This window comes from Entelurus aequoreus, linkage group LG27, assembly GCF_033978785.1.
Source record: "Entelurus aequoreus isolate RoL-2023_Sb linkage group LG27, RoL_Eaeq_v1.1, whole genome shotgun sequence".
NCBI lineage: Eukaryota > Metazoa > Chordata > Actinopteri > Syngnathiformes > Syngnathidae > Entelurus > Entelurus aequoreus.
This window is the reverse complement of record NC_084757.1, coordinates 21,650,394-21,669,998: the sequence shown is the minus strand read 5'-3', so window position 1 is coordinate 21,669,998 and position 19,605 is coordinate 21,650,394. Positions and strand designations below refer to the sequence as shown.

The window sequence follows — 19,605 nt, the reverse complement described above, 5'->3', positions numbered from 1 at the left end:
AGTGAAACTTGCCAAGGGACATGTAACCAAATATTAACTTTGCTGTATGTATACTTTTGACCCAGCGGATTTGGTCACATTCTCAGTAGACCCATAATAAATTCATAAAAGAACCAAACTTCATGAATGTTTTTTGTGACCAACAAGTATGTGCTCCAATCACTCTATCACAAAAAAATAAGAGTTGTAGAAATTATTGGAAACTCAAGACAGCCATGACATTATGTTCTTTAAAAGTAAACTTTTGATCGTGACTGTATATTAGGGCTGTAAAAATATTTAATCGCGATTAATCACATTTTGTTCATAGTTAACTCAAAATTAATCCAGATTAATCACCGATACATATAATTGTTCATTATTAATAAGTGTACCTAGACCAGGGGTGTCAAACTCATTTTAGATCAGGGGCCGCATGGAGGAAAATGTACTCCCAAGTGGCCCGGACTGGTAACATCACGGCACGATAACTTAAAAATAAAGACAACTTCAGATTGTTTTCTTTGTTTAAAAGTAGAACAAACACATTCTGAAATTGTACAAATCAAAATGTTTTTTTGTTTTTTTTACACTTACATGTTGTGGTTAATAGTATTCTATCTTTATTTGTCGTTATTTATATTTTCTGAATACATTATGTATCAGTCAACTCATTGGTGTTAATTTTCAATCTATCAAGATAAAAAAATGATATCAAAATCAAATTACAGTATGTTATTTATGTAGTTTGATCATTTTCCTCGACTGATGTACTAACATCATATGGTTTATTTTCTACAATTTCTACGATCTATGTAGCATCATCTACAAAGATACAAAGAATTGCTATTGCAACATCCAGTGGACACATTTAGAACAGCAGTTTCTTTCATTCAAAAATTTCAGGTTCATTTTTATACTTAGCAAACTCTTCCCGCGTACCTGGGTAAACCTGTTCGCGGGCCTGATCCGGCTCTCGGGCCGTACGTTTGACACCCCTGCCCCAGGCAGATCATTTTCAAGTTTTAACACCATTGACAGACGATTACTTTGCTTTGAATAAATGTGTTTGAAACATTATGCCTTTTTCAACAGTTCAATACAAAAAGGACAAACATGATTTAATGACAATAAAAAAAAAAAGCCTACTGTGTGTTGGTGTCTTGCCAGATTTTGTATTTTATAGAAATACACAATTTCTCTTCCTGCATTAGGAGCACTTGCATTTAGAGGAGGAGCTACACTTCCATGTTTAGATAACAGTTTCACGCATAAATAACACAAAATGTTGATTTTTATGATCATGCCTTTATTGTCAAATATGTTTTTGTAATATCCATTGATTAATGTTATACCGCTTGTCCCTTTGTAGCCTATTCTAGCTGTAATCTGTGATATTTCTACCTGAATAAATGCTTGATATTCTGTATATTTAATGTTGTATGTCACAGCTGGTTATACCAGTCTGTGCCTTTTATGTTGGGTTTTTGTTGGTGTTCTTCTGTGTTTAGTGCTTGTTCCTGTCCAGCGCACTTATTTTGGTGGCACTTCCTGTTGAGTTGGTGTTTTTTTCATAACTACTTTACACATGCCTTCAAGCATTTTTCCCCTCACCTGTTTTCTATTGGTGATTAAGACTATTTAAGTTGTTATTTGTCGGGACTTTGTTTGGAATGGATATTCTTCATGTGGACGCTCTTTTTGTCGTACCATGAGTTTTTGCTATATTCCAGCATTCTGTTTTGTTGCTTCGCACCTGTCAGTTTTAGTTTTTTGTTTTTGCATAGCCTTTCCTATGCTTCGGTGCCTTCCCAGATGCACTCATCTTTGTTTATTTTATGAGCTACATTAAATACTTTTACCTGCACGTTGCCTCCTCGATCTTCTGCTTCTTGGGATCACACCACTAATCGCAGTCATGCGACCCAAGTGTCACATTGTATAAGTTAATTGTCTTCATATTGCTGCATAGCATTGTTTTAACCTTCTCTATTCATTAATAACATGTAATATTCAGCCTGCTAATCATTTTGGAATTGAGGACTCAACCAGAACATGTTATAAAATAATTTACACAATTGTTCAGACAGCCAGATTTTTTTTTTCTTCAAAAGTATTAAACTATAAATGAAAGTGAAGCAAACACTTTACAATAACATTAGAAAGTACAGAATGCGGAATCAAGCTGATTATAACTATTGATAGTTAAAATGCAAAGCTAATGTATTCTTATACACAGTAGGCTTTTTACCTGGAACAGACGTAGAGGATGTCGCTGTTATCGTTACCAAATGTCAACGCCATTTATTTTCCCGTGAAAAGGTGCTACATGCAGGAGTTGCAGCCGTACATCTAATTTGGCTGCACTCTTCAACTATGAGAAAAATCCTGTGTTTAACCTGGTGCTTCCTCAGGTTAGAAGTATTCCCGCCACTTGTCTTGATTTTTTAAATCACAAATCCTGCAAAGAGCGTAACCTGCATCAGCATTTTACGTAAATCTGTGCCCGGTAGTACCGGCTGGTTTCGGTCGGTGCCAAAAAAGTACCGGATTTGGTGCCCACCCCCTGTTGAAAAAGCATGATCGTATTGTAAGACATTTTCATTTTGTAAATGCAGTTAAACTGGATGTATAGCATTGCGCTTTTGTTTTGAAGCCGGAAAAGTGTGTAATTGCTTTGAAAAAACACCTGTTTGCAATACAAAACGTCTCCTTTAGACATCCTGCCGACCGTCTTTCATTTATTTGATGTCCTCTTACTTACTAAATCAGTCACATTAACAATCTAAATGTTATGTAATTTGAACACAGAAGTTTAGCACCACCCACTTAAACGACGCGTGCAGCAGGCGTTTTCTGCAGGGATGTCGCATCTTCTCACAGCGAAGAATAGTCCTTTTTTGTTGGGAGAACAACTTGCCATGGCTTTGATCCTGATATTGACATAAGGTAGACTACATTTCTCTGTCCATTTCTGTCTATTGTGGCTCATCAGTAACAAGTGAGCTGCAGCCAAGTTCCCCCGCTATGGCACGACCCCAGGGTCAAAAAGGAAGGGTTTGCATTAATTGGGCGTTAAAAAAAGGATTGCCGTTATTTAAATTTATAGTTAACTTTGACAGCTCTAATATATTTATAAATATATATGTATGTATGTATGTATATGTATGTATGTGTATATGTGTGTATGTGTATATACATATATATATGTATGTATATATGTATGTACATGTGTATGTGTATATATATATATATATATATATATATATATATATATATATATATATATATATATATATATATATATATATATATATATATCTCCCCCCAGTAGAGTATCATGTCTGTGTTGAGAAAACCTATGACTTCAATTAAAATCGACCGCTTTTCTCAAAAGTGCAGCAAACAAGTAAGAGCAATGATAGATTTTTTCTCACGTTTGGTGCTCACAGACCAACTCTAGAGACACATATTACAGTCATAACATCATTGAAAGGTCACTGTGGCATAATTAGGGCCCTATAATAAGTCACCACCTGCTTGAATGCATTCGGTGCTGGAAGACGAGATCCAGTAAACCGTGGTTGAGAGTGGCAGGAGATCTGATGCACATATAAAACTCATTAATGGAACACAAGCAAATCTCTTTATGCAGACAGTCACAGGAAAAATGATTGCCTCAATACTCCTTCTGGTTTCTCCTCATAGCTCCTCTCCTCTCTGACAGATGTTGTGTGCACGGGCGGCCATTAGTGAATGCGTGCACACTCTAGCAGCCTTCGGGACCTTCTTTCAGGGAACTAAAACCAAGCAAATTGATTTATTTTGAGACATAAATCGACATATTTGTGCTACTGTACTCGCAGTATTTACTGTGTTTGGGCTTTTCTGAGTGCTATTGTTTGTTTGTTCCTAAAGTTGTGTTGCTGTTTTACAGGTTGCGCTTTCCTCACCTACTGCGCCCGAGAGTCCGCCATCAAAGCCCAGAACGCCCTCCATGAACAGAAAACACTCCCAGGGGTAAGTGCTGTCTTCTTCGCCTCTCTACTCATAAAATATATGAGATGAGAAACACTGGAAAGCAATTCAATCAGCAGCTTCAGCCTTTGAAGGCCCCGTTTCTACGATTGCATTGTCTGGTTCTCCGGAGGATATTGGACAGAGGTTGCCTCATTTTTGCGAAGCTATTACGATGATTCCGGGCTTTTCCAAAAAGGTTATGACGACGGGTTAATGCATGCAACAGAAATGCATCACTTGCAAAGTTCATGTGAGATTGTGTGCAATACTATGCTTGAACTTTGCATCATGACAAGCGTCGGCTCTATAGCCACATATAAGGTGCAATAGCTCAAAATGGTCTGCTTCCTTCTAATACAAATAATTAGGCCTGCGATAAAACCATTAATTATTAGAAAAATGCTTTATATTCTGTTGTATTGATTAATCGAGTAAAGTATGCAATCCAGAAATCATGGGGTGCTCGGAACTTTAAATATGCGAACGTAGTTTCCGCACAGCCAGTGCAATAGAGTGCACATAAAAGCGCTGTTGTGTGGGTGTCGTGATCTGTGTTGCAGCAAACAGCTGAGATGTTGTTTCTTTAGTTTTAATAATACACAAAGGTTAAAGGTGCAATTTCAATGTTGATGAGGTGCATCTATTGGGAAAAAAGAAAGAAAGCAGGAAAATTGTTTGTTTTAAATATTTTCCATCAAATACGCATATGCTTTTACTCTATACCAGGGGTCCCCAAACTTTTTGACTCGGGGGCCGCATTGGGTTAAAACAATTTGGCTGGGGGCTGTGTGTACGTGTGTGTGGAAATGTGTATATATATGCATATATGTGTATATATATGCATATATGTGTGTATATATATGCATATATGTGTGTATATATATGCATATATGTGTATATATATGCATATATGTGTATATGTATGCATATATGTGTATATGTATGCGTGTATATGTATGCATATATGTGTGTATGTATGCATATATGTGTGTATGTATGCATATATGTGTGTATGTATGCATGCATATGTGTATGTATATATATATATATATATGTATACGGTATATATATATATATATATATGGCGGGCTGGGAACACCGGCTCTATACTGTTTTATCCGATTACTCGATTAATAGAACAAACCCCCCCCCCCCCACGGGACCACAAACGGCCAAGCAGTATAAAATGGATGGAGGGATGGATGGAAATGTTTCATTCAACTCAATTCAAACTTATTTTTTAGCTGAGCCAAGGTGATGCACAACAGGACAATAAAAGGAGAGCATGAAAACAAGAGAACAATAAAATATAATATAATACAACATCAAGACAATAGTTCAAATATATGATAAAAGCAATATTGTGCTTTTAAAGAGGGAATTGCACTTTTTTGGTGGGAATATTGCCTATTTTTCACAATCCTAATGAGAGACAATAAGACAGATGTTTAGATTTTTTTTGCATTCCAATTTGTAAAAATCGTCTCGTTCTTGGTGAGTAGCAATACAGCTAATGGGAGCAATGCATTCTGCCACTTCACAACAGTACTTAATTCACGTTCCTTAACTTGTGTAATAACCAAGCTGTAGCAACATTGTTTTTGTAAGAGCGAACACTGAGGAACTATTTTTCTATTGATTGATTGATTGAGACTTTTATTAGTAGGTTGCACAGTAAAGTACATATTCCGTACAATTGACCACTAAATGGTAACACCCGAATACGTTTTTGAACTTGTTTAAGTCGGGGTCCACTTAAATTGATTCATGATACAGATATATACTATCATATATACTATCATCATAATACAGTCATCACACAAGATAATCACATTGAATTATTTACATTATTTACAATCAGGGGTGTGGTGAGAGAGAGAGAGAGAGAGGAGAGAGAGAGGAGAGAGAGGAGAGAGAGAGGAGAGAGAGGAGAGAGAGGAGAGAGAGAGAGGAGAGAGAGAGAGGAGAGAGAGAGAGGAGAGAGAGAGAGAGAGAGAGAGAGAGAGAGAGAGATCAGAAGGCATAAGAAAAAGTATCTGCATTTGATTGTTTACATTTGATTATTAGCAATCCAGGGATGGTGTTAGTTAAGGGTTGTAGCTGCCTGGAGGTGAACTTTTATTGCGGTTTTGAAGGAGGATAGAGATGCCCTTTCTTTTATACCTGTTGGGAGCGCATTCCACATTGATGTGGCATAGAAAGAGAATGAGTTAAGACCTTTGTTAGTTCGGAATCTGGGTTTAACGTGGTTAGTGGAGCTCCCCCTGGTGTTGTGGTTATGGCGGTCATTTACGTTAAGGAAGTAGTTTGACATGTACTTCGGTATCAGGGAGGTGTAGTGGATTTTATAGACTAGGCTCAGTGCAAGTTGTTTAACCCTGTCCTCCACCTTGAGCCAGCCCACTTTGGAGAAGTGGGTAGGAGTGAGGTGGCATCTGGGGTGGAGGTCTAGAAGTAATCCGACTAGCTTGTTCTGGGATGTTTGGAGTTTAGATTTGAGGGTTTTGGAGGTGCTAGGGTACCAGGAGATGCATGTGTAATCGAAAAAGGGTTGAACGAGCCTCGCCTAGTAAGACATTGTCTTGAGACAACATGCTAAGTCATTAGCCGTAAGAGATAAACTAGCTTTTGCGTCAGCACTTGAATGGCTTTTGAGTTTTTAATACACAACACAATGCGATAGGACATCGATCTTTTCTGACTAAACAACATGAATTATTATATTACAGAATCTTTAACGTATTAGCCCATATTTCATGTTTTCTTTGTACGCAGCTAACTCAACAGCGTATGTACTGTAGTTGTACTAACAAGCATGACGTGCTGCATGTTTCATGATCAATATTCTAGTGACTCACTCGAGTTGCCTGTTTGGTCCAGCCGGCCGAGGACGTTTTTTCAAGTTGACTTTGGGTAAGCACTCCATATATGTCCGCATAGCTGGGCCCCAATTTCCACATTTATACCAGCAAGAAATGCACGTGCAGGGGAAATAATTTGCGTTAATGCATACAATTACCAAAATACGGTAAACATTGTACATATTACATATTGTTATGAACGTGTCTGTTACTACATTATTTATAGACAAGCAGTGTGTATATAAAATGTTGGAGGGTTTGAAGGACATAATGGTGACTCTCATTAACTGCATTTTGCAAGCATGTTTTAATCACCTTTAGAATTGTAATGATTGAACGAAATGCCATGTGGGGCTCATAATAAACATAATTAAATGCTTATATTTAGACCGACAGCAAAAAACTGTGGGGCCTAACAGACAGTGCAGCGTGTGAGTGCGGGGAGCCTGAGCAGACTGCCGACCACATCATCACCACCTGTCCCCGGCATAGACCACCTTCAGAGGAGGGCCTCTTCCAAGTGGGACCTGAGACGAGGGAGTGGCTACACGACACGAAGATGGACATATGAAGACGATACACGAAAGAAGAAGAAGAAGCAAAAAACTACATGGAATTGCAGTATATATTAACTTGATAAAATGGTCTTGAATAGGATAAGATGGGGAAACGTCATACAGCCAATTTCCCCTCACTGGCCGTTGCGGTACTGCAGTTAAATCACAACAATATTTTAGTTGACAGAATAGGGATGAATATTAATAGAGATACATAACTGACAACATGCAGTTTGAAATCCTTTCAGTGTACCTTTTTTCCAATATAACCTTTCATGCCGACTTCTCGGACAAGTCCACACCTCTCATCCCCCCACACTCTTGCTGAGCTAGAGCGTGTCATAGAAATGGAACAAGCGGACGTTGATGGCTGTCGGAGGGCTCACATGCTGTATGTTATCTTCCTTTCAGCTTCACTTAGTGGGCCGAGGAAACATGGAGCAGAATGGGCCATTAATACCATGTCGTTGGGCTTTTTGACCTGCGGTCTTCAATACGTGGACCCCTGTCATGATTTGGACCTAGATGCCTATACGTCACTTGGTATTAGAAATGGCAACAGAGGATGCATGTCCATGTACAAGCCAGTCTGCCCCAAAACAGGAAGATCTAGAAAAATAAGGAGCTTATTGACTAAAGTGTCAAACTACAATTGCATACTCGCGCAAAGCTCTTTGGGTAAATCTCTACCATATATGGAGATATATGCTGATGTCACTTTTGGGGAAAACGTCACAAATTGGGCAAATTCCAAACGACTTTTTGGGGCGAAGTATGAAGGAAAGGAATATTGTTTTATAAATAACTCCGCTATGCCTCCATGGTTTAATTTCAAATTTTCTGGACTTATGCAGATCCCAAATACACATAGGCAGTTAGCAATAGGTAAGAAACGTTGGTTTTGCATAATAGGTCTACTTTAGAGCAGAGCAAATAGCCGAGAGACAGATCTTATTTCAAAAGATTCTTAATTCGAATTACCACAGCAGAACATTTTCTTTTACTTTACATGTTTCTTTAAGGAACATCCTCTATTGCCCCGTATATAATATGATCCAAATGTAAGATTTGTTTTGTTCAAGACCTGTTTTTAAAATATGTTTTCAAAACCTTAAAATCAAAGAATAATATACTTTTTGTTGAGCCTGGTTGCATCTCTGGGTTACTTGTATGTGTGAGCGACAGGGAAGAAAAGTGCTGAGTCGCCTGAGGAGACAATGTTTGACACCACCTGCTACAACATGTCGATAGTGCAGAACGACATGTATCCTTTAGACTGTTTCTGAGAGTCAAAATAACGTCTTATATTGACCGTCTTAACGGTCAATATTAATAGAAGATGTTTGGCAGCACTTTTAATGATTTGCTTTGCTAAAACCTAATTATATTTCATTTTCATAATCTCACGTTGCATCAATCAACCTTAAAGGGGAACTGGATTTATTTCTGAATTTTGCCTATCATTTACAATCGTTATGAAAGACACAACGACCGTTTTTTTTTTTTTTAATGCATTCTAAATATTAAATAAACGTAAATAAAAGTCTGATTACATCAGAGCCAATGAAAGCTCCACCATTCCGCCCATAAAATCCGGTAAACAACCATCCAAAAAGAGCTAACAATACACAATTTTCATTTTGTGACTTGAATATTAGTGATATTGTTATTATAAGCTCTTTTGCAGACATATTTTTTATAGCGGTGACTTGATCACTTCCGTGTGTGCCTATGTTTACATCGAGTGTTCTGCTGTTTCCTCGCTTCCTTGCTCCCTGTAAGTTTATTGCAGATCATAAATTATGCCTCACTTGAAAGTTGGGACACTTTGACAGCCTAGAACTGGCGAGAACGACAGAAAACACGCTTGTTCCCCACAAACCCTCACCCCGTTTCTTCGCAATGATTATAATTGTTTATCTAAAAGGGACTACATGACCATCCCAGCAGTCTGCATCCTAATGACAGCAGACCTTGTACAGTAGGTGATGTTTAATTAGGTTTGTTGGCTCTCATAAAGTCTGCAGTGAGCAGACATGAGTGATGAAGAAGAAAAAAAAAGCAAACGTTGTGATGCGTTTTTGAAATTAATGCGCTGTGTATGATTTAAAATACGTAAATAATAAATGTCATTATAAATGTGCCCGTTACTACATTACATATATACTTACATCATGTACAGTCGCGATCAAAAGTTTACATACACTGTGTGGTCAGATAAAACTAAAATGTTGCTGTTTGGCCACAATACCCAGCAATATGTTTGGAGGAGAAAAGGTGAGACCTTTAATCCTAGGAACACCATGCCTACCGTCAAGCATGGTGGTGGTAGTATTATGATCTGGGCCTGTTTTGCTGCCAATGGAACTGGTGCTTTAAATGGGACAATGAAAAAGGAGGATGACCTCCAAATTCTTCAGGACAACCTAACATCATCAGCCCGGAGGTTGGGTCTTGGGCGCAGTTGGGTGTTCCAACAGGAAAATGACCCCAAACACACGTCAAAAGTGGTAAAGGAATGGCTAAATCAGGCTAGAATTAAGGTTTTAGAATGGCCTTCCCAAAGTCCTGACTGAAACGTGTGGACAATGCTGAAGAAACAAGTCCATGTCAGAAAACCAACACATTTAGCTGAACTGCACCAATTTTGTCAAGAGGAGTGGTCAAAAATTCAACCAGAAGCTTGCCAGAAGCTTGTGGGTGGCTACCAAAAGCGCCTTATTGCAGTGAAACTTGCCAAGGGACATGTAACCAAACATTAACATTGCTGTATGTATACTTTTGACCCAGCAGATTTGGTCACATTTTCAGTAGACTCATAATAAATTCAGAAAAGAACCAAACTTCATGAATGTTTTTTGTGACCAACAAGTATGTGCTCCAATCACTCTATCACAAAAAAATAAGAGTTGTAGAAATGATTGGAAACTCAAGACATTATGTTCTTTACAAGTGTATGCAAACTTTTGACCGCGACTGTATTTAAAAATCCTAATGGAGATGTTTGAATGTTTTTTTAGGGGCTCCATTGTAAGCAGACTTCTGATTGCGTTTTAATATTTAGAAGGCATCTTTTTTTAAATCAATTTGTCATCATGTCTTTCATAATGATTGTGACCAATAGTCAAAATGACCAAAAAAGTGCACTTAAGTAACGGTGTGTGAATGAACAGTATGTCACATATCACCGGTCATACACAAGTCGTCGAGTCATACACTTTATATTGTTGGATGGGGTATTTGCTGGATACCTTCTCTTCATATGGAAACCAGAAGGCACAGATGGTTTCAGGATTTGATGCAAAACATAAAGAGAGAAGCAGAAGCATGCTTTTGCTGACAGGAGATCTGATAGCCTTTAAATAGATGTTTGGACCCTGTTGGGAGTTCTTGGTTGTGCTCTTATTTGTGTTACGCAGTCTTTAATCTTGTTATCCGCTGAAAGGAACAGCATGGCCTAATGAACACGCACTGGACTGGAATATAGCGCTGATGTCATGAGGAACCCCAGGGACGCCAGTGCCTGACATGTATGTTTGGCCCAAAAAAAAACAACATGAAGCTCTGACAACCGACCAGGTGTGAGTGTGCGTACCGCTTGGATCTATCCGTCTATCTATCAGCCAATGTGGATACAGATAGGCAGGGAGTAAAACATTCATATGTGGCAGCTTGCCGTGATGGCACACCACCCACCACTTTTGAATTCATTATTTGCCTTTGTATCTGAGCTACTTATTGCATTACGTAATAACCGCAAGTGTGTTTGCATCCTCCTGTGGCAAATTAGTGCATGAAAGTCTTTATTCATAGAATGAGCACAAAACTCCGAAGTGGATAGAAATAACAGGAGGGATCTACTTGAGAGCCTAAAGAATCGCTAATCACACCGTAATGACAAAATCATACATCCTTAACATGGTTAAGGTTGGTTCAGTTTGACAAGTTTTATTGGATTTATTGGATTTGGCAATTTTCACAAGTGGTTTAAGGATTGGGACTTGTAAGTAGGGCTGGACAATCAATCACATTTTGCTTTCGATTATGACTTAACTAGTGTTGTCCCGATATCAATATTTTGGTACAGGTACCCACATTTTTTCGATACTTTTCTAAATAAAGGGGACCACAAAAAATTGCATTATTGGCTTTATTTTAACCAAAAATCTTAGACATATGTTTCTTATTGCAAGTTTGTTCTTAAATAAAACAGTGAACAGTCTTTTATTAGTAAGTAATCAAACAAAGGCGCCTAATTTGGTCTGTTGACATATGCAGTAACATACTGTCATTTTCCATCTTATTTTGTCAAAATTATTAAGGACAAGTGGTAGAAAATGAATTATTAATCTACTTGTTCATTTACTGTTAATATCTGATTACTATCTCTTTTAACATGTTCTATCTACACTTCTGTTAAAATGTAATAATCACTTTGTGGAGGTCTCTCTCCCTAGTGGGTCCTCCTGACGCTGACAAAGCTTCACGCTAGTCCGGATGTCTGGTGTTATCAACAATGTCCTTTATTGGCAGCTCACACACGCTATGATAGCACACAGCTTTTCAGTTCCTGCTCCGTGACTTTTCAGTCTCTCTGGTCTTCTTCTTCTCCGACTCTCGTGTGTCTGCCCATCAGCAACTCCAACCTTTCCCCCCGTGTGTCGGCCCGGCTGCTACTGATAAGCATGGCAGGTGATTGGATGATTATCCCCAGCTGGGTAATCCAATCACCTGCCAGCTGTGCTTTGAGGCCGGTCCATACACACCCCATTCCTGCAGGAGGTGCGCCGACCACGCCCCCCTCCACACACTTATTCTTCTGTTGTTTGATACTTCACATTAGTTTTGGATGATCCCACAAATTTGGGCATCAATCCGATACCAAGTTGTTACAGGATCATACATTGGTCATATTCAAAGTCCGGTCCTTTTAGAGGCGGTATAGTACCGGATATGATTGATTAGTATTGTGGTACTGTACTAATACCGGTATACCGTACAACCCTAGACTTAACATGATCATAAATCTATTACAATCTAAAAAAAACCCTTTAATTGGCCGTGCAACATGCATGCAAATTCCGGAGTGTTGTCCGCTCAATGGTCTTTTTCTTAAAGACGGGTAAAAAAATAAAAAGAACATCACTTGTGACGGCATCTTGAAAGTGAACCAACATCTGTCGCATCTGCCTTACGTCACTGCTGGCAAACGGCGAGGGTTCATGACATAGTGAGACTCGATCCAAGTCTGTATGCAAACAGGGTGTATTTGCAATAGTTTGCCATGGCACTATCTGTGTTGGCGCTGTGATGAGGTGGCGACTTGTCCAGGGTGTACCCCGCCTACCGCCGGAATGCAGCTGAGAGGCTCCAGCACCCCCCGCTAACCCGAATGGGACAAGCGGTAGAAAAATGGATGGATGGATGGGCACTCAATGCTAGAGTCAAGGGGGGAGGGTCAAGTAGTCTTGGACATATAGACTTCTTTTTTATTGTCATTCAAATTTGAACTTTGCAGTACATATATGAACGACATTTTGTTGCATTAGCTCATGGTAGTGCAGGATAAAAAAGCAATAAGGTGCAGATATAGATAAATAGATTACTGTACAGATAAATATATTGCACTTTTGCATATGCATCCACGTTTATGCACGGCAAAAAGTCAGTGTTCAAAAACAAGAAAAAAAAATACAAAAAATTAGGGGTATTTTACTTGAACTAAGCAAAAGTATCTGCCAATAGAACAAGACAATTTGGCTTGTCAAGACTTTCCAAAACAAGTAAAATTAGCTAACCTCAATGAACCCAAAAATACCTTAAAATAAGTATTTTCTCACTAATAACAAGTGCACTTTTCTTGATAGAAAAAACAAATATGAGACCTTTTTTCTCGATATGTTGAAAAATATTCTTAAATTAAGTAAATGCTAGTGCCATTATCTTGCATTTTCCCATCGATAACATGACATTATCGCGCCAAGTGCGTGCTCTTTCAGTCAATTAGTGCGCAAGGAATATATATATATATATATATACACTACCGTTCAAAAGTTTGGGGTCACCCAAACAATTTAGTGGAATAGCCTTCATTTCTAAGAACAAGAATAGACTGTCGAGTTTCAGATGAAAGTTCTCTTTTTCTGGCTATTTTGAGCGTTTAACTGACCCCACAAATGTGATGCTCCAGAAACTCAATCTGCTCAAACGAAGGTCAGCTTTGTAGCTTCTGTAACTAGCTAAACTGTTTTCAGATGTGTGAACATGATTGCACAAGGGTTTTCTAATCATTAATTAGCCTTCTGAGCCAATGAGCAAACACATTGTACCATTAGAACACTGGAGTGATAGTTTCTGGAAATGGGCCTCTATACACCTATGTAGATATTGCACCAAAAACCATACATTTGCAGCTAGAATAGTCATTTACCACAGTAGCAATGTATAGAGTGTATTTCTTTAAAGTTAAGACTAGTTTAAAGTTATCTTCATTGAAAAGTACAGTGCTTTTCCTTCAAAAATAAGGACATTTCAATGTGACCCCAAACTTTTGAACGGTAGTGTATATATATATATATATATATATATATATATATATATATATATATATATATATATATATATATATATATAATATTTATATAATATTTATATTTACAGTCCGGCCCCCGATCAAATTTTTTTTAATTGTAATTTTGTAGACTCTATCTGAATATGCATGAACTATTTCTGTTAAATTGTTTGAAATGTCACATGTTAAATGTTTAAATATTAACTGTCAGTTTGCTGTACTGTGCCAACAGTACTACTATATGAGTACTTATGTTCTATTGTTTCACTGAATATAAAACAGCAAAGTCCATTTGGCTGTCATCTGTTTTAATTATGAGACACAATTGTGTCAAAGTCATGATTTTTTTTATTTCATGCTTGAAATAAGAAATTCTTACATTGAAAAAGCAGTTTTATATTTGTGAGTGTTGATGACACAGCTTTGCAACAGTTGATATTCTAGTTTCAAGCATGTTTTACTCAATATAGGTCATAAAATCTCAGCAACAAGCTGTAATATCTTACTGAGATCATATAGGACCAAAACACTTAAAACAAGTAAAACACTCTAACATAAAATCTGCTTAGTGAGAAGACGTATCTTATCAGACAGAAAATAAGCAAATATCACCCTTATTTGAGATATTCAATCTTACTTAGATTTCAGTTATTGCAGTGTGGAAGTAGAAGAGGGGAGGAAGGATTCAAATCGTACCGCGAGACACGTGGCTCATACCCCCACACTTTCCTTTCACTCTCCCAAATTCTGGCGACCACAAGACCAACATAATCTGAGTCACATCCACATGTCTGCTCCACATTGTGCATCTTGTGTTTCTGCAGCGTACCTTCAGTATCGTCCGTTTTATTATTGCACTTGACCTAGGCAGGGGGGTGCAAGCGTGAGAGGCTTGGCAGTGATGTAGGAGGCAGGTTTATGGAAATAGCACCCGCATTAAAACCCCAATGAGAGCAGGGAGAGGATTATGTTCTGACACTTTCTCACACACGCACACACACACAATACACCATGCACACACACATACACACACACACACACAAACACACACACACACACAGCCTCCTGCAATGTCAACACTCTAAGTAGATCCCCACCATCTCAATTGCCTCCGTCTACCTCTATTGCTGTCTTTCACGCTTCTCCTTTAAAAAGCTGCACACAGGTGCATGAGTGTTACTGGTACTATAGGTGGTCCTCAATGGGATGTACAGTACAAGGCTACGAGGGGGCCGTGGCTGACCTTGCAGCTGGGGGGGAAAACGAGGCTGCTTCACCACCAAGCTGTTCCTCGACACGCCGTGACGCTTTGCTCTCGCGCCGACATTAAAAAACAGAAAAACAAAAAAAAAACACGTAATCTTGCATACCCAGCACCGTCCATCTGCTTATCCGTCGCATGAGCCAAACTTGCTTGTCCGATCCTCTGCAAAAGTCTAAATTATTCAATGCTACACTGTGTGAAGGTTGGAGGTGCATGAGTTTGGATTGTGTGTGTGTTGAGTGGGGGTGGGAATAGAGCGGACTGGTCAGCATGAAGCGAATTGGTGCTGGCAGGATCTGAGGCCTTGGAGAGAGGGAGAGAGAGGGAGAGAGGGGGAGAGAGAGAGGGAGGGAGAGGGAGAGAGAGAGAGGGAGAGGGAGAGAGAGAGAGAGAGAGAGAGAGAGAACTCGTTAGAATTTAGCCTTTGGGAAACAGGAGTGTGCACGTGTGTGTGTGGTATAAAAGTGTGTGTTCCGTTCCTATCAGTAAAATGAATGTGGCAAAGAAGGATGGTCTTTCTTTTTGTCTTTAAAATATTTATCCTTTGAATAACAGCGGTCGCGTGGTTTGAATATAATATTACTGTTTAAACCACAAAGCTCATCTTTACAGTTCAACTGTTTATTTAATGTTTCATAACTGGCGCAGTGACATCTCTTAGGGCAGGGGCGTCAAACGTACGGCCCGCGGACAGGTTTTTAATCCGGCCCGCGGGATGAGTTGGCTAAGTATAAAAATGAGCCGAAATGTTTTGAATGAAATAAACAGCTGTTCTAAATGTGTCCACTAGATGTCGCAATAGCAATTCTTTGTATCTTTGTAGATGATGCTGCAATAATTTCGCCACACCTAGTGTGTGTGACAATCATTGGTACTTTAACTTTTAACTTTAAAATATATAAAAAAAATATAAATAAACCACATGATGTTAGTGCACCAGTCGAGGAACATGAGCAAACTACATAAAAACATCCTGTAATTTTTTACCTTGATAAATTGAAAATTAACACCAATGAGTTGACTGATGAACATTTTCCGGTAATTTATTCAGAAAGTATAAATAACGACAAATAAAGGTAACATACTATTAACCGCAACATGTAAGTGTAAAAAAAACCCAACAACATTATGATTTGTACATTTTCAGAATGTGCTTGTTCTATTTTTAAACAAAAGAAAACAATCTGAAGTTGTCTTTATTTTTAAGTTATCGTGCCGTGATTTTACCTGTCCGGCTCACTTGGGAGTAGATTTTTCTCCATGTGGCCCCCGATCTAAAATGAGTTTGACACCCCTGTCTTAGGGCCTGTGTCAGGTTCAAACACTGATGACATCTATTAAACAAGACAAGAAGCAAGGAATCAAACAGACAGAATTAAATTTGGCTCAATGAGGAGAAACGAGTAGACACTGTACAAGTCTCACCACGCTCTGACGAAAGATTGTACGCCTCCTCTTATTTGGACTTTCCCTGATTACATGGCAACAGCTGTTTCTAAGGGAGGGGGGTCGTAAACAGCCATTGCCTTTGATTAAAAACAGTTCAAAGAAAAGGTCGTAAAACAATTCAAAGAAAAGGTGCCTGGAGGGGAGTCAGGCCCTGCTTCCTCTCCGCTTTGTAGATCTCGGGTCAAGACAAAATCTTCCTTTGGATTACAATAGAAGAAAGAAACCGAACCCCTCCTGTCTCCTCCCATCGTACACAGTGGAGTTTTACAAGCCTTTTGATTGGTAAGATCAAACACAGATTTTGTCTGCTCGCCGGGAAGTTATTGAAACACAAAGTTTTGTAATAACTTAGATACAATTATTCTGACAGCCTGATCTACAAAAGGTTTGCGTGCATTAAAACACGTGCAAACTTGATAGTGACCGCGTAGCCGATCTACTAAGCTTGTGCTCAGAAGATTGCGCAATGCCTTCATATATATCCACATAATTAAAACACCCGCAATTGTTGGAGGAAGAGATGCAAATGTAATCATTTCGCGCTCGTAGTGCAAATTATGGAGTCTGATACTGTTTTGGCATCTATATTTCGCACGCTTGGAATGTATGCGCAAACTTGCATAGTTAGGCACGTTGTGGTCAGAAGGAGGCGATCAGTGTAAAATGGCAGACAATGGAGAGTCCACGCTCGTGTCGACAATTGACATTTCTTTCAGAATAACAAGTAGGCTTTTTATCTGTCTAGCAATTCCATCTTTGAGCTGATAAATGACATAAGGGCTGTCATATTTTTTAATTGCATTCTTTTTTTCATATATAAGCGACTAGTGTTGTCCCGATACCAAATTTATTTTGGTACTTTTCTAAATAAAGGGGACCACAAAATTATATTTTAACAAAAAATCTTACGGTACATTAAACATATATTTATTATAGCAAGTTTGTCCTTAAATAAAATAGTGACCATACAAGACAACTTGTCTTTTAGTAGTAAGCAAACAACGGTTCCTAATTTAGCTGCTGACATATGCAGTAACATATTGTCATTTTCCATTCTATTATTTTGTCAAAATTATTAAGGACAAGTGGTAGAAAATGAATTATTAATCTACTTGTTTCTCTTTTAACATGTTCTATCTACACTTCTGTTAAAATGTAATAATTACTTTTTGTTCCGTTGTTTGATACTTTACATTAGTTACATTAGGGAGAAGGGGCGGGGGTGGCAGACCGGTACTTTTCAGAAGCGGTATAGTACCGAATGTGATTCATTAGTATCGCGGAATATACTTATACAGGTATACCGTACAACCCTATAGGCGACATATTATGTCTCATATGAAAAAACTTCTTGCTGCGTCTTGTGTCTGTATCATTCCAGCGCACCATTGCAGTTTTTGCGGGGTTTTTGGTTAAACCAGCGTCTCCCAGAGTGCACCTTTGGCGTGCTTAAAATAGGTTCTGTTGTCTTGATCTCACTTTTATGTTGCCCAAAAAAGGTGGTACTGATTATACTTGTGTCCTAACCGAGCAAAACACCACAGGTTGGTGCATGATGCTGTCTGTGCCGGAAATGAATGTCTCCATGGTGAAAGTAGATGCTACCTACACAATCCTTAATATAACAGGGCGGTCTGTACCACTTTTGCACTTGTTATCAAGAGTGCAAGCAGTCTTACTAGATGACCCTCAATACGCTCAAAAATACATGCAATTTTACATTTTGCACACGCTATTTAGTACTTGTTATTTGGGATCTTAGTCTATTTGGCTCTTGGTGTCTTCATTTCAATATTTTATCCCACGCTACCTCCCTGCAAGCAGCCTAAAAACAGAAGAAAGATCCCACAATTGGTTAAAATGTGCTCCACGAGAGTGAAAGTCTGTTTTTTCTGACATGCATTTGGGAAATGCACAACACTGATGCAAAATGTGCATAACTTCACAACCAACTGCTTTTCATCTTTGTTTGGTGTTCTTTGGTAGATTGGATGCAAGTCTTACTGCATCAATAACAAGGAAGACTCCAGACTTAATGGCAATTTTGAAATGCATTCTTGTAATAACAATCCCTAGCCTCAGTAGAAAATAATATTTAACCTTTTTAGATAATACATTTTGGAAACAATAAATATTTTTTTATTTATTTACAATATTTATAAATTTATTTTATTCATAAAAAGGAAATTATTTTTTAGAATATACATATTTTGATGAAAAATACAAAATGTTCTGTTTTTTACACTAAAATATGAAACTTTTTTGGGGAAAAATAATATTACTTATTTACTTAGAAAAATACTGCTTTTGCCACCTAATGTTGACATTTTTTGTTTGAAAATATTCATAATTTTATTCTAAATATAATGTAGAATAAAAATTAAAATTCAACAATTCGGTCAACGAAGATTTGCGTCAGCCTTTGATACTAGGCTAATTAATATAGACACATACATTATGTGTTTTCATTATAACACTTATATTAGACTTTTAAAGTCATTTTGATAGTAGGCTAATATAGCTAATATAGACACTTATATCATGTGTTGCCTTCATTATAACACTTCTATTAGACTTTTAAAGCCATTTTGATAGTAGGCTAATATAGCTAATATAGACACTTACATCATGTGTTGCCTTCATTATAACACTTATATTAGACTTTTAAAGTCATTTTGATAGCAGTCTAATATAGCTAATATAGACACTTATATCATGTGTTGCCTTCATTATAACACTTATAGGAGGCTTTTAATTTTAAATGTTTTCGGCTCCAGACAGATTTAATTTTTTGTATTTTTGGTCCAATATGGCTCTTTCAACATTTTGGGTTGCCGACCCCTGCCCTAACCCATGGGTGTGTACACATTTGTGTTCAAACAAAAAAACGAAATATGCCTCTTT

General features: G+C 38.0%; 1 protein-coding gene across 2 annotated transcripts in view; it reads left to right on the top strand.

The window, feature by feature from the left end:
• The window catches only part of celf5a (cugbp, Elav-like family member 5a), a 685,925-nt gene that overhangs the window by 38,525 nt on the left and 627,795 nt on the right, over positions 1-19,605 (top strand). For both annotated transcript variants that reach the window (XM_062038984.1, XM_062038983.1), the window contains exon 2: positions 3,917-3,999. In XM_062038984.1, coding sequence (XP_061894968.1) covers positions 3,917-3,999 — 83 coding nt within the window. The remainder of the gene's footprint in view (positions 1-3,916; positions 4,000-19,605) is intronic.